Source organism: Rhamphochromis longiceps, linkage group LG15 (genome assembly GCF_057381845.1).
Source record: "Rhamphochromis longiceps isolate RC_006_pf linkage group LG15, R_longiceps_female_GT1.1, whole genome shotgun sequence".
NCBI classification, from domain to species: Eukaryota; Metazoa; Chordata; class Actinopteri; order Cichliformes; family Cichlidae; genus Rhamphochromis; species Rhamphochromis longiceps.
Window position 1 is genome coordinate 25,987,434 of NC_140571.1, and position 25,705 is coordinate 26,013,138.

Here is a 25,705-nt window from a genome sequence, read left to right on the forward strand (position 1 = left end):
TGTTATTGCCAACAAAGGTTATGTTACAAAGTATTGAGTTGTATTTTTGTTATTGACCAAATACTTATTTTCCACCCTGATTTACGAATAAATTCTTTACAAATCCTACCATGTGGATTCATGGATTTTTTTTTTCACATTCTGTCTCTCACAGTTGAAGTGTACCTCTGGTGCAAATTACTGACCTCTGTCATCATTTTAGGAGTGGGTGAACTTGCACAATCGGTGGCTGACTAAATACTTTTTTTGCCCCACTGTATTAGATTATTTTCATCATATTGAAATGAACTGACTGGGTTTATGGTTAAAGAATAGCAATAGGGATTGTCCTCACGCACTGTTTTACCCCATCTAGTAAATCTGGCCTTGAGTGGCCTACACCAGGAGATGCCGGACTAGAGCAGTGCAGATACTGATGGACCCGTCCCATCCAGGCAACAAACTGTTCCAACTTCTGCAATCTGGTAGAAGGTTCTGCATCTTCCGGGCAAGGACAGAGAGACTCAAGAGGAGCTTCTATCCCCAAGCCATCCGTGCCCTAAACACACACACCCGCCCTCTCACATCATCTATAATTGACTGAGACAGGACTCTTCCAGACACTAAACCAAGGAACAATGTACATTTCAATTCCTTTAATTTTAAATATGTTTATATTGTCTATCCTGTAAAATAGTCAGATATCTATCCATATTAATGTACAGAATTCACCTGCTTGCTGCTACTACTGCACATTCACCCAGTGTATATACTATATGTGTGTGTATATATATATATATATATATATATATATATATATATATATATATATATATATATATATATATAAAATGTTCTTCCTCTACACCCCCCCCCCCAATTTTTGCACATGTCGAGGAGCGTGTCAGGCTACATTTCACTGTGTGTTATACTTGTATAACTATGCATGTGACAAATAATAAAGAACCTTGAACCTTGAGTGGTAAAATGTGAAACATTTTTGTTGGAGTCCTACATTTCACTCATGTGGTGGCTGTAGCTCAGGAGGTAGAGTGGGATTAGAGGTTGGCAGTTTGATCCCTGGCTGCTCCAGTCTGCATGCCAAATATACCTGGGCGACATACTAACCCCAAGTTGCTCTCTGATGCATCCATTGGAGTATGACTGTGTGTGAATATTAGATAGAAAGCACTTGAAAGCACAGAAGAAGGTGTTTGTATGAATGGGCGAATGAGGCTCTGAGTGCCCCAGGAGAGTAGCACAGCGCTATGTCCATTTACCATTTATTTACCTTTATCCACCAACAGTCAGCCATTCTACACACAAAGAGCCACAAACTGGTTTGTTGATCATGAGAGCCATGTTGTTTTTATTGATCCTCAGGTCAACAGAGAGAGAGTACAAGAATTGTAATGTGGTCACATTTATAAATGTGTTTTGAAATGCCACAACATGAAACACGTAGTCCAACACAGATGGAGTATTTTTAAGTGGCTGACTGGTTTGGGGGAACTGGGACCATACGGCTGAAGCAGAGGAGTTAAACTTCCTTCTGAATGACGCCTCCACCAGCTCAAATGGCACCTATCCATCTCCTGAAAGGAAGAGTTCAAAGATGAAGATTAAAATGTACTTTTTTGTGCGCGTTAATCTGAACACCAAACATAGTTTCCATGTACTAAATAAAATGATGCATTATTTTTTGTTCTTTAATTTTGTATTAAGTTTTCTGTATAACCAACATTACAGACTGTAACATGTCCATACACCCAGCAGCAGAGAAGCAGAAGAGGAAACACTCACGGGTGGTCTCGGTGCCCCTGAGAGGCTCGCTGCTCTGCTTGCCAACCACAGCGTAAACACTGATGACGTACTCAGTCAGAGGGTTTAGATTTTCTAGCACTACCGTGCTCACCGATCCATTGACTTGCAGCTGAAACAATAAAGGATTGGTTCTTATTCTGTGACCAGTGAACGAGTTAATGAAGTATTCTTCGAGTTAATGAAGAATACTTCAAACCAACAGCTGGACTCACCTTTGGGATGTCGAGAGGACTACAGCTCTCACCTTTTAATCATTAGATGATTATAGTTTGCTGAGCCTAAATCTATTGTGCTGCGTTCATGAGCTGGTGACAGTGTGCTTATTTGTGGACAGAGAAGTGCACATGCTATGGACGAGCAGTCTGCCCTCTTAAACATTCAGGTTGTTTTACACATGTTTGGTTGGAGTCTTGCAACATGTTAATGCTCTGATGATGAAATTTACGTCACTTGGATAACGGATTATGTCACTGTTAAACATTGCCTTAGGCTGATTGACTTGGCTACAGAAGGATGAGCCAGCACTTAAGGTGTGAAGCTGGCACACTATTTCTTTTCATCCTCCCTCTACCGTGTAAGGTCCACAGTTACTGCTAAGTCCACCCCAGCCTCTTTTATTGTTTTTTATTCATTAATATTGATTTGATGACATCATTAGGCCAACAAACAGTGCCACCATCTATTTTTAATTGTCCTTGTCCAGCGATTGTTAATGAATTATTAAGAAATATTCCTGACACAGAGATCAAGTCAGTCAGTACCAAACAGAAACATCACACTTTGTACTTTTTTCACCCCAGACAGGAGGGCTGCCACAAAGAGTTGGAAGTTTGAAGTCATTTGTTTCACTGCTTAATTCTGTAGCACCATGACAGGTGTTGAGACATTTAAACATTATTTTTAGTAGAACTCGATTAACGAGTTAAGTTTAACGATTCTCCTGGTGCAGCGTTAGAACAATCTACCAAAATAACTGATTTTGCACACGGGTTAGCGCATGGGTTAATGCTGTATATCCTCTGGGGTACATTTTCATATTTTGATTGTTAAAGATAAATTAAATAACAGCTTTATCATCAATATGAATTAAATTTATTGTGACAGTTGAAATCAGAAACTTTCATACTCTTGTTTCAAACTAACATGAGGGGGAGAGTTTAATCTCACCTTCTCAATGCGTTCCCCAGCTGTCATCATGTAAGTGACATCGTATTTCTCCACGGTGCCATTGGGTGGAGTCCAGGTGGCACGAAAGGAGCTCTGTGTCACCTCTGAGGTCACCAGATTGGTGGGTGCCTCTAGAGTATGACATAAAAAGGAACGAAAGGACAGCATGTTCAGTATTTTCCTTTTTAAACCCACTACCACTCTGCCGCCATAAACCTGCCCTCGCTATTCTCACTCTTCTGACAGCGAGACTCCTGACCATCTGCTTCACTTAAAAACTGGGTTTTGGTTACACTTCCATGTGACCTTCACCACCAGTGATGACTAAAATGTCTAAAAATGACAGAGCAGTATTTAAATATTGATTTGTATAAAAAGCTTTGATCAGCTATTTACTTGTGAAAACTGCAGTTTTAAACTTTAAAATCTTACATTTAAATCACACTGCTGTAAACTTTCTGCTTCATTTGTTTTAAATCCTGGATGAATATGTGTTTGCCTAATAATACCAAGCATCGGCCTCTGGGTGTGAGGTGCCAAAAACTGCATTTCCACTAGTGTCCACTTGAGGCAGAGTCAAAAAGTGAGTCAGTTCCTATAGACTTCCATGATAAAATGTCCAACTTTACAGCAGAAGTAAAGACAGATTGATATAAATATATATATAAAAAAAAAAAAAAAAGATCAATCGACTTGGGATAAGTCGATAACAACTGTTTGGATAAGTCACCCATTTGGATTTTGTTAAGGCTTAAAGTTAAGGATGTGGCCATTATGGTTAACGGGATGGTGCAGACACAGCGGTCGTAGTTACTAGCTGTCTCCACTTGGCTTCACCTATGCTAATTCAAATCACTAAAGTAGACCTCTAGAACAGCTTGTGCTGTTTGGTGCTTCTTGGAGCATTTTAATGAAATTATCTGCCGTGCAGCTAATTACAATAACAGACTGTCCCAGAAGTCTGTACTTCAGTTTTGGTGAGTTTGTTGTTCATAGCAAAACTTAGTTTATGTTTAGGTCCATGGATGCACCTCTATAAACGTAAATAAATAAGATGACCTGCTTATTCACATGTTTTATCTGTTAGTTAGCGCTCATTAGCAGGTATCTCTGCCTATGTTGTGAGCATGTACAGTTTATGGTTGCATCTTATTTGCATTAGCTGATAACTTCTCTCTCTTATCCAAATGTGGTCACTTCTAACTCCCATGACAAGCATAGAGGTAAAGTTGAAGGGTCCACAAACCAATGACTGACATCTCTGAGACAGCAATATTAATAAATCACTATTTGATTTAAGAAAATGTAAAATGTCTCAGAAGTCTTGTCCAGATCAGATGCAGACTAGATTCTCTGAGCAGCCTTTTGAAATACTGGCCCATCTTTAAGATTGTTCTGACAATGCTGAAATGGCTCCTTCCCTACCTGAGCCCTTAACACTGTTACACAGGTTGACAGAGAGTTCGTCAATGATGTCCACCAGGAACTGGAAGTCGTAGACGTTGTACATGTGAATGTCATCTGGGTCAGAGGTGATGGACCTCAGCTCATACTCATCAGCGTTTTTTACACCTGTGAGAAAAATAAACCATGAGTTTGATGAAGGAAGATGACTAAAGTGGCTGCTGGTTGATCATTTTCAGCCCATTCTAGTAAAGTCAGGTACTTTTCCTGATTGCTGCATGCAGGTAGCAATCATCCAAAAGTTGAAATGTGTTTTCATTTCCTTTTCTTCAAACCAGTGAAGCTCACTCACCGATAGCATAGAGCTCGATGCCGCTGTCTCTCAGGTTCTGTGAAATTACGATGACTTCATCCTGTGACTTTCCATCAGTGATCAGGATGCTGATTTTGTGGGAGTCTGGACGCAACCCCACGTTGGGTTTGAAGTTGTACTGGAGAATATGGTTCAGAGCCATTCCTGTACCACAGTGAGGAAGAAGTTTCATTTATGTGTGCAGATAACAAAGCACTGCTTCTCTGTTTTTTAACCCTTCTGAAACAAACCTGACCCATCAGAAAGCTTACAGCTAGATCAGGTGATGCTGAATGTGTCCATTATCAGGGATAGGAATCGAGAACTGCTTCTTGTAATTGAATTCCCCAGAATTGTTAGTCCGCTTCCCTATTGATCCCACTTAGCGGTTTCTCTTACACATGCTCCACAATCAGCTGATTTCAGTTCACGTGCCAGAGGACGAAAACAGTGGCACAGTCTAAGAGTGTTGATATGGACATTACTCTTATTTTTATTGAACAATGGGACAAGAGTTTGATGGCAAAGTGGAGACTGCTTCTAGGAAAGAAACAGCTGGATCAAGCTGCTAACACAACTTTGGCTTGTTGCAAGTATCTGCACGGACAGCATGTTAATGCTAAGCCAGCCAGACAACATGCTAACACTAAGCTAGCCAAGAACCCAGAGTGAAAGCTGCGTGAATGCTGACCCCAACTTAGCAGGGAGATGCTGAACTTCAACAGGTAACAAACTGATGAGCTGTCAGGCTGCAGCCTTTTTACTTGTGCATTATGATCGCTTTAAAGTTAAACCCTTTATTAATCTCCATCCATCCATCTTCTTCTACTTATCTGGGGCCAGGGCACACAGGAAGCAGCCTAACCAGAGAAGCCCAGACCTCTCTCTCCCTGGCCACATCCTCCAGCTTGCCCGGGGGAACACCATGACATTCCCAGGCCAGCCAAGAGATTTTATCTCTCCAGCATGTCCTGATTCTGCCCTGGGCAGTAAAGGGGCAGCCTCCCGGTGGAACATGCCCAGAACACCTCACCCAGGAGGCATCTTTGTCAGAGGCCCCAACCACCTCAACTGACTCCTTTTGATGTATAGGAGCAGTAGCTCCTATTCATACAGCAAGGGAGCAAGGGACAAGCCAGCCACCCTTCGGAGAAAGCTAATTTCCGCTCCTTGCATCCACGACCTTGATCTTTTGGTCACTACCCAAACTCGTGAGGTGAGGGTAGAGATGTAGATCGACCGGTAAATCACTCAACTTCTTTCTTCCCCACAATGGACCGGAGCAGCATCCGCATCACTGCAGCCACAGCACCAATCCGTCTATTGATTGTCCACTCCATTTTCCCGTCACTCATGAACAAGATCCCGAGATACTTAAAATACTCCACTTTGTTCAGGAGCTCGCCCTGACCCGGAGTTTGCACTCTACCCTGTTCCGGCTGAAGACCATGGCCTCAGATTGGGAGATGCTGATTCCCACCACTTCACACTCAGCTGCGAACTGTTCCAGTGCGAGCTAAAGGCCATCACCAAGTGAAAGTCTTCTGCCACTTGGCTACGTCTAAAATTCTGTCCATAAAGATTACGAACATGTCCGGTGACCAAGGGAAGCCTGGAGCTCTTGCAATGGTTGTATAAGGACTGAATGGCCCGTAGCAATGAGCCAGACACCCCATAGTCCCAAAGCACCTCCGACACGACACTCCAAGTGTCATGGTTGAATGCCTTCTCCAAGTCCACAAAACACGTGTAGAATGGTTGGGCAAACTCCCATGCACCCTCAAGTATCCTCGAGAAGGTAAAGAGCTGGTCCAGTGTTCCATGTCCAGGACAAAAACTGCATTGTTACTCCTGTATCCGAGGTTCGACTAAGGGATGGACTGTCCTTTCCAGCACCCTGGCACAGACTTTTCCAGGGAGGGTGAGGAGTGTGATCCCCCTATAGTTGGAACACACCCTCCGGTCCCCCTTCTTAAAGATGGGAACTACTGCCCTGATCTGCCATGCATCATTGTAGAGACATGTCAACCAAGACAGTGCTACAACATTCAGAGCCTTCAGGAACACCAACAATGACGACACCGCCTACAGAGATGAGGTCCAGCATCTGACAGAATGGTGCAACTACAATAACCTTACCCTAAACACCAGGAAAACCAAGTAAGTGGTCATGGACTTCCTAAGACAAAAACTGATCCCCCTCCCCTATCCATAAAGGGTGACTATGTGGAAAGGCTGCCCTTCTTTAAGTTCCTCTGTACCCACATCTCCAAGGACCTATCTTGGACCACAAACACATCAGCCCTAGTGAAGAAAGCCCAGCAGTGCCTCCATTTCTTGAGGGTTCTGAGATGGAAGAGGCTGCAGACTGACCTACTAGTGTCCTCCTATCAAGCCACAATCAAAAGTGTGTTGATGCATGCCATCTCCATGTGGTACGCTGGTTGCACAACAGCCAATAAGAAGAGACTCCAGAGAGTCATCAGAACTGCAGAGAATGTGATCGGCTGTCCACTCTCCCCCCTGGACTCCATTGCCAGCTTGAGATGTCTCTCCAAAGCCAATGTGATTATAAAACCACCACCTCATCAACATCCTGCCCTCTGGAAAAAGGTTCAGATCCATCAGGTGCAAAAACAATAGACTAAAAAAAGAGCGTCTTCCTGTCAGCTATCACAACTCTCAATGCAAATTAAGAGTGTGAACAAACTTCTCCCACACAATCACTCTGTCGCTGCTATTGACTATGTTGCTACCATTCCATATGCAGTATTTTGGTCTTCCCTTTTTCTGTGCAATATTTTGGCCCCTGTGCAATATGTGCAATATTTTGGTCTGGCAGATGTGCAATTACTATCCCCATGCTAAATGACCATAGCCCTTCAATCCTTACTTATATATTATATTGTATTACTGCCTTTCTACGCACCAATATAATGTTTCTGTGACTCATACACTGTGTATATAGTTTACTTATTTATATATATTAGTGCTGTAAAAATTAACGCATTAAAGCAAATTAATCCGCCATCACGGTCAACACGATTAAAATTTCTAACGCATATTAACGCATCTGGAGTGCAGAATAACTCAAAATCCCTGAAATGTTTCTGTCAATGCATTTCGGGCAGTTTGTCCAAGCACCTTCACACACGCGCAAATGGGCAGTTGATCTGGTAGTGACTGCTGAACCAATCAACTCAATATGGAAGATGATAAACGCACATTGGCCCTCTCAATGGGAAATTTGAGTATGAAAAAAAATAAGAAGGAAAAGTTGACCGACATAAAGTATCATGCACATTGTGCATTTTCTTTCACCAAAGCGCTTCCATCATAAAATATCACATTGACGCAAAGCATACGTTAGTCGGGGATGCAGCTAGGACTTTGGCTAACGCGTCATCCAGCCTGCGACAAACCACTCACAGAGCATCGGGGACACAGTAAGTCTACCTCAAAAATATTAACTGACACAATTGCCAAGTAGATTGCAGACCTATTAATATACGTCCTATATTAATGCGAGAACATGCGCTTTACATAGCTTTGGTTCCTCGTTTCAAGGACTTGAAGTGCATTTAATCTATGTGGGTGTATTTGAGTTGTAGGTATGGATTCCCATGGAAGATCATCATCTTGCAATATATCAGATTTTCCTTCTAGCTGTTCAATGCTCAGCTTCATCTCAGCTTCTGCTCCCAGTGTATTGTCGCTTTTAACTTGTACTACTTCTGTGTCTCTCCTTGGTTCACTTCTTCCTCATCATCCTGCTTATATCTTCACGCAACCCATTCACCTTCAACCGATAAAACTGAGTAATAACATAAAAGTCTTGTTGAATTATTACCTTGTATTCTTAGTGTGTCTTGCCTCTCTTTCAATCCCCATGAATTTTCTGCCCTGCTGCATCTCATTAACTTTGTGTCTACTCTCTCCGGTAGTTTGTCCATTGTCTTTCTCATACCTGTCTGAAGTTTCTTCCTTTTAAAAGTGAGCTTATCGTTCTCCACTGTGGCTGAGTCTCACACCAAGGGTTTGGCCCTATGTAAAGTGCTTTGAAAGCACAGTATATACAAATGAATTAAATTTGTCTCCCACACTGGCACCCATGTCAGTGATAGCAAGGCCAAAGTAATAAAAAAAAAAAACCTGTCATGGTGTTTCCTCCTTTATATGGCAAGTTGGCAACAGCATTCAGCAGGGATTCTTTGGTGTGGTGGGTGTTCAGGTGCCATTCAGTCCTTGGGTCACCGCTGTACTGAGCCAGACCTGCAGAAAATACAACACTAGATAAAGCAATTCTGATTTGGTGTTAAATAGCTTATTTCAGACAGAGCTTAGGGTTAGATTAGGGTAGATTTAATTGTGACTCATGCAAAGCTACTCTAGTAAATTTAAAAAATAAAAATGGGCAGATATGAGCGGAATATCTTGAGATTACAAGAGGTTCAGGTTAGGCAAATACTGAGAGACAGCTGTCTGGAGGAAAACATCCCTCCATGTGAGTCTTGTTGTTATAGTAACAACAGTGAAAGCTTTACCGATCTGGACTCTGTCAGGGCCAATGTCAAACACGCTGACCAGGCGAGCGATGAAGTTACGGATGGTTTTAAAGTTTTTGCGCCCAATGCTCCATGAGCCGTCGACTAGCAGCATGATGTCAGCCTTTGCTGTGGTCTTACACTGAGTGTCTGCAGAGACTGTGGTGTTGGGAGAAGAGGAGGTTAGTGAGACACCTTATCAATAGGAAATTTCTACTTTTGCATGACTAAAGACACATTTGGTCAATAGATCCAGAGCTCAGGAGTAATCTAATGTAGCTCTAAAAGGAGCTAATGAAGACATATGCTTATAGTGATGCCATTAAAGCTCAGTGCTGTAGCATATGAGGGGGTCAGTTGTGCAGTTTATATATGTTCATGTCAACACTTGATCAAATATAACTCTGCTCCACATTACACTCACACTGAGATAGTAAGGATAGTGCTATCCCTGTGTGAGTGTAATGTGAGGCAAGCATCTCTATATAATTTCATCCAATCGTAATCATCTGTGCCAAGTTTCAGTCCCAAAGCGACAGCGACTTCAATTCCGCGTGAGAACATATAAATCAAAGTCTTGGCACTAATCTGATCTCTGACTTCAATGTCAGAGATCAGAGAGCGTCTGCTCTGCAGGCCTGCTAACGAGTGCAGTGAGAAGTTTTTTGGCGGCTTTTACCAGAAGGATCTAGAGGAGGAGATTTGGGTTCATCCGTGAGGGTCGGCTTTTCATCTCCTGCACACTTTAAACTAAAAAAAAAAGCTCTATTATATTTTTGCATTTAAAAAAAACCAACAACAAAAAAACCCACACACAAAATAACAACAAGTTGGATTATAAAATCTATAAAACTAACCTAAGTGGTAAACCATTTACCAATATTTACTTTTTTAACTCCAAACTGAGATGTAACTTTACCCCTTAAGAGATTCCCTTTGAAGGAGTTTTCTCTGAAAACAATGTGTTTGTGTTCAGTGTTACTCAGACAAAAGAAAATTGTAAGTTTAGTAGATACACTATAAAACGTTACATTAGCTTAAAGTGCTAAAACACAGATTTGGGAGGTTTTACCTGTTGTTTTACAGCATGCCTGCTGTAATCAGAATACAATCGGCAATCATTGTACCAATGTAGACTACAAAAGTTTATTTTTGGAAAAGCTTTACGGTTTTTATTACTATGCATCAACCTTGTATCCTGTATTCAGCTAGCTAAGTTGCTACCTAAACATTAGCACTGTTTATGTGTTTAACACATATACACAAAGTCTAAGCACAGAAACACAACTTCCGCACATCAAAATGAATGATTTTAGTGTAAAAATGTACATTTCTATCAGTCTTTGTGCAATCATAAAGTAATATGGAAGAACACTGTAAAAAAGGTTAGTAGTCTACTTTCATGTACTGTATCCAGTTGGCTATAGCCTTCCTGTAGGAACCCATAACCTGTATTTTCATAGCAAGTTGTTAGAGTCACTATCTAACCCTTATCTTATGTATCCCTTATCTTTAACCACATTAATTTTTTTGTTTTTTTACCACAGCAGATCATCTGCCTCCATCTCACCCTATCCCTTACATCTTCTCTCACATCAACCCTCTGAATGTCCTCCATGAAACTTGTCTGTGGACTTCCTCTTTTCATCCATTCATCTCTACCATACAAAGAAAGATTTATAAGTTAACAGAAATGCTGCTGTCTTCTCTGGGCCGAAGCTCTTTTAAAATGGACTAAGACAAAGTGTCATAATTTGGCTATGCAGCAGGCAGGAAAGGACCCTAGCACAGACTCAGAGAGGTGAAAGTAAACTAAAAAAATAAACCACAGCTTTATTTATATGAATAAAACACACAGGGAAGCACGTGGAGAAACACACAACCATAAGGGAGATCGTCAAAGGAGCTTGCAAAGAAAAGCGTCTGGACTTCTTTAAGTTGCTTGAAGACGTTTCATCTCTCATCCGAGAAGCTTCTTCAGTTCTAAGGTCAAATGGTGGAGAGTCCCAGATATAAACCTAGTGGGAGTATCCCCCCACAGAGGGACAAAAGGACCCCCTGATGATCCTCTAATCGCCTGAGCCAAGGTGTGAAACTGGGCGTGGGTCCCAATCAGCCAGAGTTTCGGGTGTGTTCATTGTGAAACCTGGCCCCACCTTATCATGCGAATTGCTTGAAGAGGTGAAACGTCTTCAAGCAACTTAAAGAAGTCCAGATGCTTTTCTTTGCAAGCTCCTTTGACTACGATGACCTGGATGACTGAGAACCTTCACAGACACATAAGGGAGATCACGACACAGAACTGTGGGAGACGCTGACATAAATACACAGGAGGATAACGAGGGAAGTGGGAACACACGGAGAACACAGCTCACACAAATTAACATGACACCACAGTGGAAGCACATCTAGACACACCAAACACAGAACCACGAGACCGTCACAGTAAAACAGGAAACGGAGGAACACAAGACTGACACGTGAGTTTGACAGAGGAGTGGAGGAAAGGCAGACAAGAGGGAGCAAGGGAACAGGAAACAGGAAAGAGGAGACATGAAGGGTAACATACAATGGAACACAAGGAGGAAAACATGCACAGAAGAGGGAAACAAGGCACAAACACATATACACAGCAGGGGCCACAGAGGGCAAAGACACGAGAGGAGCCAAAATGCACAAAAGCTAATATAGAATAAACTTGGGATTACCTATATGAACCTTAAATAATAAACCATAAAATGTTATAAAAACATAAGAAACTCAAAATGCTGGGTCGAAAGGACCAATAACCATGACACAAAGAGGGAAACTGTTATGTGATCAGATGAATCAGAAGTGATTTAAAAAAAAAAAAAAAAAAACATGGACACCATATTCCCCAGACTAAAGAGGAAAGGGAGCGCATGTTAACAGCACTCAGTTAAAAAATGTGCATTTCTGACAGGATGAGGAGGGTTTAATGCCCTTAGAATTCGCACCTTGCACATCTGGAAAGGCACCATCAACGCTGAAAGGTATTTACAAGTTTTAGAACAACATGTGCTCCCATCCAAATGTCTTTTTAAGGGAAGGCCTTCCGTGACCCAGTGTTATTTGTATTCCTTGATTATTGCTATTCATGGTTTTGAGTTATCTTGATGGTTTTCTGTTTAAATGTTAAGTTTGTTGTGTTTTTTAGCTTTTAGTTTATGACCTCCCTGTGTTCCATGATTCATGTCTTGTCTCCATGTTCCTTGTTCCCTCGGTCATGTCTCCCCGGTCAGTCATGTCTCTCTGTTTCACTGTCTCTGTGTTAAACTTCCTGTTTTACTTTGTCGGTTCCTTGTTTCATGTCAGTGTATCTAGTTTCGTTTCCCATGTCTAATTAGTCTCAGCTGTGTTTCCCTCCTGTTTCCCATTCCCTCGTTGCGCCCTTGTGCATTTAAGCCATGCATTTTCCTTGTTTTTTTCTGTGTTGCACCCTCACTATGCTGTGTGTTTCTTCCCTCAATGTGCCAAGTCGACTCCTAGTTTTGAGTTCCTGGTTTATTTTCTAGTGGTTTAGTTTGAGTTTCTTGTTTCTAGTTTCTTCTTTTGCTTTGTATTTGGATGTGAGGTTTTACAGCATTAAAGCTGCCGTTTTGAGTTTACTCAAAGTGTAGGACTAATAAACTCTTTTGAATTTATGAGTCCTACATCTGGCTCTCGTAGGTGTGCAGAATTTCCATAGAACTCCACCTGCTGCTCCGCGAGCATCCAAACCTCGTCCACTTCAGTTGGGAATCCTCCTGCGCACTGGAGGCACAGCTCAATTCTGTCCCCCGGACAAAGCGGTGCTTACGCCGCCGACACTCTTAATTCACTGAGCAACTGCCAGTGGTTAATGAAAATGACTATTTTTCTTTTGCTCTTCTCGACATTCAAAACTGTTCATCGTGGTGGAAAAGGTCTAAAACCTATTTTCGCTGCATCCGAGCCTGCTCCCCTGCCTCACTCTGTTCCTGTTCCTGGTCCAGCCTTCACCTACACCGGAGTCAGTTTCCCAGGTGAGGGGGGCTAGGCCCTGGTTGGTCCCTGCTCTATTTTCCAGGCCAGCTGAGGCTCTGCTAGTCCCTGCACTTGTACCAGCTTCTCAGGTGGGGACGGCAGCTGCCCAGCTGTTGCCACTGTCTGTTCCAGTCCCCAGGGTGAGGGCGGCCAAGAACCAGTTCACTGCTGCACCTGTACCTATTCCTTGGGTGGGAGTGACCGGTGTCCCCTCTCCCGGCACCTGTGCCGGTCCCTGAGGTGAGGCCTGCCAGGACACAGCCAACCTCCGAACCCATACCTACTCCTCGGGTGGAGTGGCTAGCACCCGGCAAGGGCCTTCACCTGTTAATGTCTCCACTGGAGGCTCAGGTGAGCTTGTCCAGACATTTCTCTCATTTTCTGGGAGCTCAGGAGAACTGGCTCAACCACCACTAAACCACTGCTTCTATCTCTAGCTCAGTCACTAGCTCAGGAATCTGCTCAGCCACCTGGTCAGTCATCAACTCAGCCACCTGCTAAGCTGTTCAACCAGAGGTCTCCGCACCTGCTGGCTCTGCGTCTGTTCCCGGTGGGGGCTCAGGTGAGCCGCACCTGCTGTCTGTTCCCATTGGGGGCTCGGTTCCCATCTCTGCTGGTGACTCTTGAGAATGTGTCAAACCATCAACTCCATCAACCACTCAACCACCAATCAACTGCCTGTGGTAGCCACTCCACCATCAGTTGGCCTCCGGATCTTCTTTGCCTGCGCTGCCACCGTTTTCCACGCTGTCGGCCTCCAGATTTGATTCACCCACAACACTGCCACCTTCCTTGTTATTTGGACTCTTGTGCCTAGTTTTGTGCCTTGGACTCTGTTTTTCTTCTTGCTTGTTTTACTTCGATGGTCCCTTGTTTCATGTCCTTGTATCTATTTTTGCTTCCCCTTGTCTTATCATATCTTATCATATCTAATTAGTCCCAGCTATGTTTAAGTGTTTTAGTTTGTTACTTGTTTCTAGTTTCTTCCTTTGCTTTGTATTTGGATGTGAAGTTTCCCAGCATTAAAGCCGCTATTTTGAATTTACTCCTCTGTTTATGAGTTCTGCATTTGGGTCATCATGCCTGCCACACAGCAAACCATGAGAAATCCTGTTCACAAGTTATAGAAATAATAATAAGTGTGCCTTTTGGCATAGGCGCACTTAATGAGTTCTGCTACCATAGTGTCCATCTAAGCCTTTTCCTGTTGATTGTCTTCTTCACTGTCGCATATTTGTTGTTTCCTTTTAAATGAAATCCTCTACGTATGGCATGAAATAACTCTGAAAGCTTACCTGAGTTTCTCTACAACAATTGTGTTAACGTCGGGGCCGATAAAGAGCTCCTTAAGGTCAATATTATTCCTTGAGTGAAAGGTGACTTTATAGCCACTGACATCCCCAGGTGCTGGATCCCAGGACACTCTGAAACTGGTCCTGGTGGGCTCTGAGGTCAGAAGGTTCCAAGGACTCTTGTACGGTGACACTGAAATAGAAGAAATCAGCAGGAAATTCAGGACAAACTAACCTAGAACTAAACTCGACACAACTCCAACTCTTGGCGAAGGTTTTTAAGGATCAGCCACGCCACATTCAAGCCAGTTTCTCATTAGTCCATAATACAATTCCTTGAACCCAGTGTCGACCGTTAGGAAGCCCAGTGTCATGCTGTGTGTTAGTAATGCTAGCGTGTTATTGAGCACGTGTTTATCTGTGATTTTAGTGTTCTCGTGAGGAGGCGCTGCAGCACCTGTGGTGTGAAAAATACTCCTCTTAACAAGTAGTTTAAACTTGAAGTCAGTCCATGAAATTTTTGGTGGGAAAACGGGAAAAAAATCTGCAACTTGGAACAAAGAAACATATGTTTTTCCAAGGCACCGTGACTTGGTGTGAGGTTTCTCTGAGAAAGTGTGAATAAATCATCAAATATACCAGGTTTATCCACTGCCTGGAAAATACAGACAATTCTTCAATCTTAAGTACTGAGGATTAAACCCTGGAGGCTACACATCCTCACACATCGTTAGTGTGGGCCTCAGATTTACTTTTCCTCATCATGTAAGATCTCCTTTAAAATTAGAAGCTTACAAAAATTGACTTTGAATGAGTGACTATGTGCCCATTGCATCCAGCATCTACTGAGAACATCTGATCTCAGTAGACTTGAACTTTACTAACTATGGATAAGCAGGGCTTCTACATTTTTAATAAGGGACCACCCAACAGCAGATTTTTTTAATCGTTCAGTTCCAGCAGCGATCATATTTTTAGACTGAGCACAGGTATAAACGTCTTGGCTAAGATGGACATGTTTCTGCAGTGTGCTGTCTCTCAGAGGGTTGAACTATGGACCAACGTACGTGTCGTTCCTACTCCTTGCTTTGCTTTTCCTTCGCTGCGCTTGTAGATGGGCAGAACGGTGATATTGTATGTGGTCGCAGGCTTCAGATTCTTCATGATGGTACAAGTGGCCTTTGCAGGGATTTTCTGGACCACTTCTTTGCCTCCGTTGTGGGGAACGTACTTCAGCCGGTAGTTGAGCAGCTTGCCCAGCGCCGGCGTCCACGTGACTCTCATGGTTTTCTCTGTCTCGTCTGACACTCTCAGTCTTTTCCCATCTGCAGAGCCTGAAAACATAGAATGCACTTTTAATACTGCAACAACATAATTCAGTATCGTTAAAGAGAAACTAGTTGTACCAGTTCCCCTTTAAATTGTTCCTGGGGAAACCTAAACAAAGTATATTTGACTTATCCAGGGTTTGTTTTAAAGTAGAAACCTGCAGGGCTGAAAAATGCTCAAATCTGCAGTTCCCCCGATGCCCACTTGGGGCTGGCTCCAAAAACGAGTCACATCACAAATAATGTGGCTTATTGTGGCATTAACTGAACTAGCAGCCCTTCTACTAAGTCTACTCTAGTTCATAACAACTCAGATGGTGATGCAATAGTGTTAAAATTGAGGCTTCAAAAAGGATCCCATAAATTAGTGGGTAGCAAGTATTCAGTGTTCAAAAGCCAACCACTGACATCTATGAGCCAACAATATTAATGAATCACTACAATAGTGCTTTGAAAAAAGGAGGATACAAAATTTGGATCCTTCTTTAAACTTGTTCTGATAAAATCTGTACAGGTGGTGAACACAACAGAAAAACCTTTTATTGTCATTGTACATGTACAATAAAACTTTGGGATAAGTCGATAACAACTGTTTGGATAAGTCACCCCTTTGGATTTTGTTAAGGCTTAAAGTTAAGGATGTGGCCATTATGGCTAACGGGATGGTGCAGACACAAGCGGTCGTAGTTACTAGCTGTCTCCACTTGGCTTCACCTATGCTAATTCAAATCACTAAAGTAGACCTCTAGAACAGCTTGTGCTGTTGGTGCTTCTTGGAGCATTTTAATGAAATTATCTGCTGTGCAGCTAATTACAATAACAGACTGTCCCAGAAGTCTGTACTTCAGTTTTGGTGAGTTTGTTGTTCATAGCAAAACTTAGTTTATGTTTAGGTCCATGGATGCACCTTGATAACATTAAATAATTAAGATGATCTGATTACTCACTGATTATTTACTCAGTGTTCTGAGCATGTACATTTTATGGTTGCATCTTATTTACATTAGCTGACAACTTCTTTCTCTTATCCAAATGTGGTCACTTCTAACTCCCATGACAAGCATAGAGGTAAAGTTGAAGGGTCCACAAACCAATGACTGACATCTCTGAGACAGCAATATTAATAAATCACTATTTGATTTAAGAAAATGTAAAATGTCTCAGAAGTCTTGTCCAGATCAGATGCAAACTAGATTCTCTGAGCAGCCTTTTGGATTACTGGCCCATCTTTAAAATTGTTCTGACAATGCTGAAATGGCTCCTTCCCTACCTGAGCCCTTAACACTGTTACACAGGTTGACAGAGAGTTCGTCAACGATGTCCACCAGGAACTGGAAGTCTTTGACGTTGTAGATGTGAATGTCATCTGGGTCAGAGGCGATGGACCTCAGCTCATTCTCATCAGCATTTTTTACACCTGTGAGAAAAATAAACCATGAGTTTGATGAAGGAAGATGACTAAAGTGGCTGCTGGTTGATCATTTTCAGCCCATTCTAGTAAAGTCAGGTACTTTTCCTGATTGCTGCATGCAGGTAGCAATCATCCAAAAGTTCAAATGTGTTTTCATTTCCTTTTCTTCAAACCAGTGAAGCTCACTCACCGATAGCATAGAGCTCAATGCCGCTGTCTCTCAGGTTCTGTGAAGCTAAGATGACTTCATCCTGTGACTTTCCATCAGTGATCAGGACGCCGATTTTGTGGGAGTCTGGACGCAACCCTACTTTGGGTTTGAAGCTGTTCTTGAGGATATAGTTTAGAGCCATTCCTGTACCACAGTGAGGAAGAAGTTTCAGTTATGTGTGCAGATCCCAAAGCACTGCATGCTGCTTTTCTGTTGTTTAGCCCTTCTGAAACAAGCCTGACCCATCTGAGGGAAACAACAAGGAATGCTTCTCTGACACTTTGCTCCACAAATGAGAGGAATAAATATGGCCCTTGTCAATGTATTTTTACCTAAACTGAAAGAATCTCCAAAAGTTGAATCTGTTCATCTGGACTTAGTGTTTTTGTGGGAGAAACGTTTCGTCACTCATCCAAGTGACTTCTTCAGTCTCAGCTGACTGTTTCTCCAATCTTATAAACAGTACATTTGCATAATGACTGAAACCAGCCCACTGAAGGAACAATGGGCTGGGAGGTCAGTTCCTTAATCTTAATTATGCAAATTCCCATGAGAATTGATCAACAACCACTGACCAAAACCCACTGATCAAAGACCATGAGTACCATTCACAGAGAGTTGGGGAATGGCTGCAATCACAGCATTGTAAGATGGCGAAAGATGTACCCTTGGGCCCCCTCCTTGATTCAGAGATGGTCTTTCCCTTTTCACGTAAATGGCCTCCTTGACTCCGCGCTCAAACCAGCGTTCCTCTCTGTCCAGGATGTGCACATCCTCATCCTTGAAAGAGTGTCCACTGGCCTGTAGGTGTAAATATACTGCAGAGTCCTGGCCTGATGAGGTAGCTCTTCTGTGTTGTGCCGTCCGCTTCGCCAGAGGTTGTTTGGTTTCCCCGATGTATAAATCCTGGCAATCCTCCTGGCACTTAACAGTGTACACTATGTTACTCTGTTTGTGTCGGGGGACCCGATCCTTGGGGTGGACCAATTTTTGGCGCAGCGTGTTTTGGGGTTTAAAAGCCACAGAGACCTGGTGTTTAGAAAAAAGTGCGTCTCAACTGCTCCGATACTCCTGACACATATGGGATCACTACAGGTTTCTGCTTGGGCAGTGGTTGTCCTTCTCTCCTGGATTAGCTGGAGCTTTCTTTAGGTGCCTTTCCCGCTTTGACAGAAGTCCAGCTGGGATAACCACATTTACTCAGGGCCTTCTTGATGTGCTGTTCTTCTGCCTCCCTGGCCGCTGTGTCAGTGGGGAAGGTGTTCGCTCTGTGTTGTAGCGTCCTGATGACACCCAGTTTGTGCTCCAGTGGATGATGAGAGTCAAACCTTAGATACTGATCCGTATGTGTAGGTTCACGGTACACGTCAGCTTTTAGATGTCCCCCATTACTGATGGAAAGCTTTAAAGGAGACTAAATCTTCAGCCTTCGGGGATTTATCATATCCATCCTTTTAGAGGCCTCCTGCTATCCCAGCCAAGCACTTTACCCTTAGGCTGCAGGCTTGTGGTTCCTGGAGTTTCTAAAAGGAGATCCTTCAGCTATCAGACCCCTCTCCTATGGAACCAGCTGCTCATTTGTGTTTAGGATACGGAAACTGTCTACTTTAGGATTAGGCTTCAAACATTTCTTTTTCAGAAACCTTACTGTTAGATCAGGTGATACTGAATGTGTCTTTAACTTTTCCTTGATTAATTTGTGTTTGAATGGAAGCTATCGATTCCTATGGAAGCGCATCATCTTCAATATATCAACTCCAGCCCTCCTGCCAAATTTTAAGCTCAGTTTCTGCTCCCAGTTCTTCTTGTTAAAAGGGAATCTTTCTTTCCCACAGCGTCCAACTCTCTGTAACATACTTCAACCTCACTGTATAAAGTGCCTTGAAACTATACTTGTATAAATTGTGATATAACAATGAATCAAAGTTGGCTCCCAAGCTGGCCCCTAGATCAGTCTGAACCCTGTGAGTGCTGGTAGTGCTGGTAAAAATAATAATAATAATAATAATAATAATAATAATAATAATAATAATAATAATAATAATAATAATAATAATTTTAAATTAAAAATTACCTGTCAGCGTGTTTCCTCCTCTATATGGCAGGGCGGCAACAGCACGCAGCAGGGATTCTTTGGTGGGGTGGGCGTTAAGGTTCCATTCAGTCTTTGGTTTATTGCTGTACTGAGTCAGACCTGCAGAAACAATGTAGAAAAACACCAAAGATACAGCAACTCTGACTTTTCCAAAAATATACCAAGATATGACATTTTAAATAATTAAGTCAACTTCAAAAAATGCAACCAATTTCTTTTATCTAGTGTGTAATTTTACTTCTTTAAATTGATTTGTTCTCAAAAATAACAGCAGCATGCAGCACCCTGTGACTCAAAGACTGATCAGAACATCAATTCAGTAGATTTCAGACACCAGTGTTTAAATTTAGCCTGATGTTGTCACACATCTAAAACAGTTATTATATTATTGTTGTTTAATGTATGAATTTCTCACTTTTGTTCTCACAGTACAGAATCCAGCTTATTACTTTAAGTTTTTTAAAGTACTGATTAGTACTCAGTATCAGCAGATACTTTGAGCCAAAGTATTGTTATCATTCCATCATGGCATCTCTAATATCAGCTGCTTGCTCGATTTTCTGTTTTTAAACGTGTCAGATAAATAAACTGACATGACTTGTTCTTTATAAACTGATCAGAAAAAAATTAAAGGGAGAAGGAGCTGCAACAGCTTCTTTTCTTTTTTTTCAAACGATGAACTGAGGGGCAGAACTAAGACCCGATGTATGATAATACGATACAGTATACGATAGCAGCAGTGAAAGCTTTACCAATCTGGACACTGTCTGGGCCGATGTTAAACACGCTGACCATGTGAGCGATGAAGTTGCGGATGGTTTGGAAATTGATTTGGCCAATGCTCCAGGAGCCATCAAGCAGCAGCACGATGTCGGCCTTCGCTGTAGTGTTACACTGAGTGTCTGCACAGAAACAGTGGTGGTGGTGGGGTGGGCAGTAGTGGGGGGGGTCAGACATCTGGTACACAACAGACACAATGTCTTTAAAGTCTTATTGTGTGAGGGAAAAGTGAGAAAGAGTCAGAGGAAATACATCAAGAGGAGAGAGGAGTACATCACAAAAACTCAGAAAGCAGATTTACATTACAAAACACAAATAATTCTCCCACCCCCATTCTCTGCGGCCTGCTGGAGCGGGAGGGCTAGTAGGAGGAGTTGGCCGTCCGACTGCGGTCTGGGGTGTGGGGCCTCCCTGCTGCTGCAGAGTCGGGGTGGTCTGCCTCTCCCCACCGCAGGGAAAAGGGTAACACCACCTGGGTCTGGGTGCAATTCCCCCCTCCAGGGGCAAGGGTACCTAGACCCGGTTTGTAGAGTACGCTTGGGGAGTGTGATTGTGTGTACAGCGTCTCTTTATGTCTGTCTCCACGTTGGTTGAGTGTGGAGTGAGTGCATATGAGAGCATGAGGGTGGGAATGGATGTTTGTGTCTGTGTGTGCCTGTATGTCTGTGTCTATATGTCAGGTTGGGTATCAGACGCCACCTCTCTGGGGACACCTCAGGCCCTCCAAGGTTTGGAGGCCTATCTCCACCCACCACCACTTCCCCTGCCGGTGGCGGACTCCCTCAGGTGTCGGTGTGTTGGTGGTTCTTTGTGTCTGGGGGCTCACTCCTTGGCGGCCGCTTGTCGGGGCCTGGGGCCTGGGGCTCGCTCGGGCCCCCTTTGGAGGTGGGGTGCCCCCGGCCTCTCGGCCTGGGGCTCGGTCACTCAGGCACAGCTGGGGGCCGGCGGAGCTCACGGGCGCGTCACTGCAACTCCCCCTGACTTCTGCTCCGCGGCTGCTGGGCGAGCCCTCATCTGGGACTCTCCTCAGCTCTTACTGGAACAGTGGCGCGGCTGCCCCTCTGTTGGTCTTCCATGGTCTCTTGTGTTCTGGGGGCCTCTGGATGTCTGGAGTTTTGATCTCCTCCATACCCGCTTCACACCCTGGAGGACGGGGCTGTGGCCCCCCCACACTCCCTAGCAGATCATTACATGGAGAAACCTTTGGAATGCAAGCATGCTGATCCACACAGGTATGCACACATGGGTATTCACAGACGCGGACTAAAGCTTTCTTGGCTGCTGCCTCAAAGCACACTGTGCGCTGTCTATCTTGCGTGCTGCACAATATCGTTTATTATTTAGTAAATATTGATATCTATGACTAGCTAGTTTATTGTGATGGTGCTTTGTTTTCTCTATTATTATGTTGCTCTTTGTTGTTTGCTGTCTCCTCTGTTTGTTTTTTTTGTTGTTTGTTTTTTTTTTTCTCCATACAGGTGACCCAGGAGTTCTTTTTTTTTTCTCTCTCTCTTCCCCCCCCTTCTCACCGTCTCTTCTCCCCTTTGGTTTTCTTTCTTTCTCTCCCCCTCTTTCTCTCATTCATTCCCCCTGTCCTATTTATTAAAAAAAAAAAAAAAAAAATGACAAAGGATGAACTGAAGCTCTGCCATCACGTAATGTCGCATACTGCTGTTTCTGATGTCATAAAAAAAAACAAAAAAAAAAAAAAAAAAACACAAATAATCCACACACCTAACACACTGTGTAACCTATGCCCCTGTTTAAAATTTAAATTTCACATGTCTCAGTGTAGGTTGTAATGCATAATGACAAACCAGATGTCTCACAGTGGAAAAAACAAAAATCCTCACAAATATTCCAAATCCACACTGAATGACTGTTGATCAGTCCTAAACCCCCTCAGCTGTTTTTAAAGAGCAGCATTTTAGCATTATGTTTCTGCAGCATGTTAAAAATGCCTTACAGCAGCTCTGCCTGACCACATGGACCTGTCGAAAACACTGAATAATGGATCCAAGGATCCATTTTTGGATCCTGCTGTGGATCCAAGGATCTCAGAGTTGGGAACGCAGTCACTTTTTGTCTTTTTCGAGTTACAACAGGAACTTCTGTCAAGGATTAGCACATCCTTTGGCTCTGATGGGAAGCATTACATGAGAACCTTTCATAGGAAAAATTCTGACTGTAAATCTTAATCACAAGCACAAAGCCACATTTAACTATACATTCAAGTTTAAGCTGCATTACTGCTCTCAGTAAAATGGTAAATGGCCTGTATTTGCATAGCGCTTTTCTAGTCCCTAAGGACTTCAAAGCGCTTTACACAATCAGTCATCCACCCATTCACACACACATTCACACAGTAGGCTATATTTAATGGTTTAAATGTCTTTTAAAAAATACAAAATAAAAAGCTCCTATCGTGAAAATAAAACTAGGTTTAAGTTTTGATGGAATTATTGGATCATCATACGCGTGAGATAAAATCTGAAGTTTAAGCAAAACACTTCACAGGCACACGTTCGCTTCAGTCATTATTTTAATTTAGACTAAACGTGCAGCTACACACAGCAGGCAGAGGACAGAAAGAGGAGAGGGGAGATGGAAGAAGTCAGATGTGTTGGATCAAAGAGGAGGAAGAGGAGGAGGAAGAGGGGAGGTGGAAGAGCGGTTTTACCTATCTCCTGGGCCTGAGAGGAGGACAGCAGCAGTGCCATGAGGGCAGCAACCACTGCCAGAGAGAGCCTGCTCTTCATCTTCAACTCTGCTGGTCTCAGCAGTATGAAGAAAGCTGCGAGAGAAACCAAGGAGGCAGTCAGGCATCCTCTGGACTTCATGAGACTATTATTACTCCCTGAACATGAACCCTCAGATCTCATTAATGCACCTTCATCTTCATTTAAATCTACATGATGCTTAAAACAACCAGAAAACGCAGCTTTGAAGAGAGAAATATGTCACATGATTATTCCACGAGCAGCAATAAGATCACATGATAAGCTTTATTGTATATAAAAGACTAAAATTCACCAAAATCTACAAAATATTTAAGAAAAGAATCTTTCTTCTGTCTCTGCGTTATTTTCTTTTTCTCTCCTTTCTGTGGCTCATATTATTTCCTCTCAGAGTAAAGTCATGCCTTTAATATTTCTGCATGATGAGAAATACGCTCTATACTCCCAGCCGTTATTACGATCTTCTGGTCAGTTACTTCTGGCCCAGCCCAGGCTCTGTCTGAAGATTAGGGGTGATCGTACTTTTGTAGCACCAAACCTCTGGAATAATCTTCATGCTACCATTCATGCCTCTGACTCCATTCAGTCCTTTAAAGCACGCTTGAAAACTTACCTATTCAGCCTCGCTAATTCTCAACGCTCATTAACTGCCGTATCGCTACTCATTTCTCTGGATAATCATGATTTCTCCCCATCTCTACTTACTAATGCTTTTTGCTTGTTTCCTCTGTTTTATCTATTTTACCTTGTTTTAACGGCTTACTGTTCAGTGTAAACGTGCTATATAAATGAAATTGTATTGTATTGTGTATTGTCAATATTCACTCCTATTAGGACACAGTCTTCCCACTGTCTTGCGTAATGGATGATCAAGCTATGGCACTGTGCGCAATTACGCACATCAGAGATATAATCCGAATGAAAAACAACAACAACGAAAACAACAAAAAGTAATATTGCAGAATTTAAAAAGCACACAGATTTTAAACGGGTGATAAATTAAGGCGTGTAAATCAATCCCCCTTAAATTGCACCCAAACAGCTGACCTTCAGATGAGATGGACACAAATGTCTTTTTCTTAAACAAGCGTAAAATTTAAAAAGTCTTCGCTGTAGACTCCGGCCAGAGAAAAGTGGGAGTGAGGTGGTCGGTCCTAGACTGCAGCCTTCTTCCAAGTGTGAAGAGTCTCCAAACAATCTGTTACTTAACGAGGAGGTCGGAGGGGCGGCTGCTCCCAGTTCTGCCTGCCCCACCGCGAGCTCTTACGACATTGTCCGTTTTTGTAGATGTTTGTCTACAGAGATGAGCTTTCAGCCAACGTTAACGTGTTTCCGTGCAGTTTCCAAAGTTCTAACCGCGCCTTACTGGACAATGCCGAGTGGTTGAGAAGTGGGCAGGAACAAAGTGATGGTGGAGTTCAGGACTGGGGAAAGAATTATTAAAAAATATCAAAAACGCAGAGGATAATTTTTAATGTCAGTTTCCCTTCAGGGCAGAATAAATACGAGTTTCACCACTTATTAAAAAGGTTGGGTTTAAACTGTTGTGCAGCTGCTTTTTATTTTAATATCTGGATGAGTGAAAAGTGATCTAATGAAGGCTGGACACTGGCCTATAGTTAGACGGCTGGGTCAATAAACAATGCTTTTTAAACAGTGGCTTAATTCCTGCCACCTTAAAAGCCATGGACAAGGCTCGTTAACAGAGATCGATTGATCACATTAAGATCAAAGAATTAATTTTCAGTTTAATTCAATTCGATTTTACTTATACAGGGCAAATCACAACAGTTGCCTCAAGGCACTTTATATTGTAAGGTCAAGACTCAATAATACAATAATACAGTAATACAAAAGAAACAGAAAAAACCCGAACAATCAATTAACCCTTATGAAAAAGCGCTTTGGCAACAGTGGAAAGGAAAAACTCCTTTTTAACAGGAAGAAACCTCTGTCACAATGAGGGGAGGAAAACAGGAAAACTCATGCTGTGGAAGAGAGTCAAAGATTGATAATAACTAAAACTTTAAAACCCTAACTATATGATCTAAGGCTCTTGTGTTTCTTAGGAAACACAAGCGAGCCTACAGTGTGGGAGCGAAGTGCTCTAATAGGGTGATATGGTACTACAAGGTCATTAAGATAAGATGGGGCCTGATTATTTAAGACCTTGTATGTGAGGAGCAGGATTTTGAATTCAATTCTGGATTTAACAGGAGTGAAGGGAAGCCAATAAAGGAGAAATCTGCTCTCTCTTTCTAGTCCCTGTCAGTACTCTTGCTGCAGCATTTTAGAATAGAATAGAATAGAATAGAATAGAATAGAATAGAATAGAATAGAATAGAATAGAATTCAACTTTATTGTCATTGCACATGCACAGGTACAGGGCAACGAAATGCAGTTTGCATCCATCCAGAAGTGCTTTAGTGATATAGATATATTACAATATATATTAGCAATAATATAGATATGTGAGTATATTACAGAAATGAGTCTATTATGGTATGTTATAATGTACACGGTATGAAGTATGTTGTGAATATTCTATAACTA

At 42.5% G+C, this 25,705-nt stretch overlaps 1 protein-coding gene across 1 annotated transcript; it reads right to left on the reverse strand.

The window, feature by feature from the left end:
- Positions 1-1,344: 1,344 nt before the first annotated feature.
- Positions 1,345-24,421, reverse strand: LOC146652783 (collagen alpha-1(XII) chain-like). Its single transcript, XM_085382337.1, has 16 exons — positions 24,199-24,421; positions 23,094-23,207; positions 20,386-20,535; positions 19,613-19,732; positions 17,518-17,682; positions 17,187-17,333; positions 15,656-15,922; positions 14,592-14,781; positions 9,950-10,020; positions 9,271-9,429; positions 8,879-8,998; positions 4,727-4,891; positions 4,396-4,542; positions 2,971-3,101; positions 1,783-1,912; positions 1,345-1,574 (listed from the first exon to the last, which is right to left on the reverse strand). Exons 2-16 carry the CDS (start codon positions 23,170-23,172, stop codon positions 1,564-1,566), a joined length of 2,052 nt encoding a protein of 683 aa, XP_085238463.1. The 5' UTR covers positions 23,173-23,207; positions 24,199-24,421; the 3' UTR covers positions 1,345-1,563.
- Positions 24,422-25,705: the final 1,284 nt, after the last annotated feature.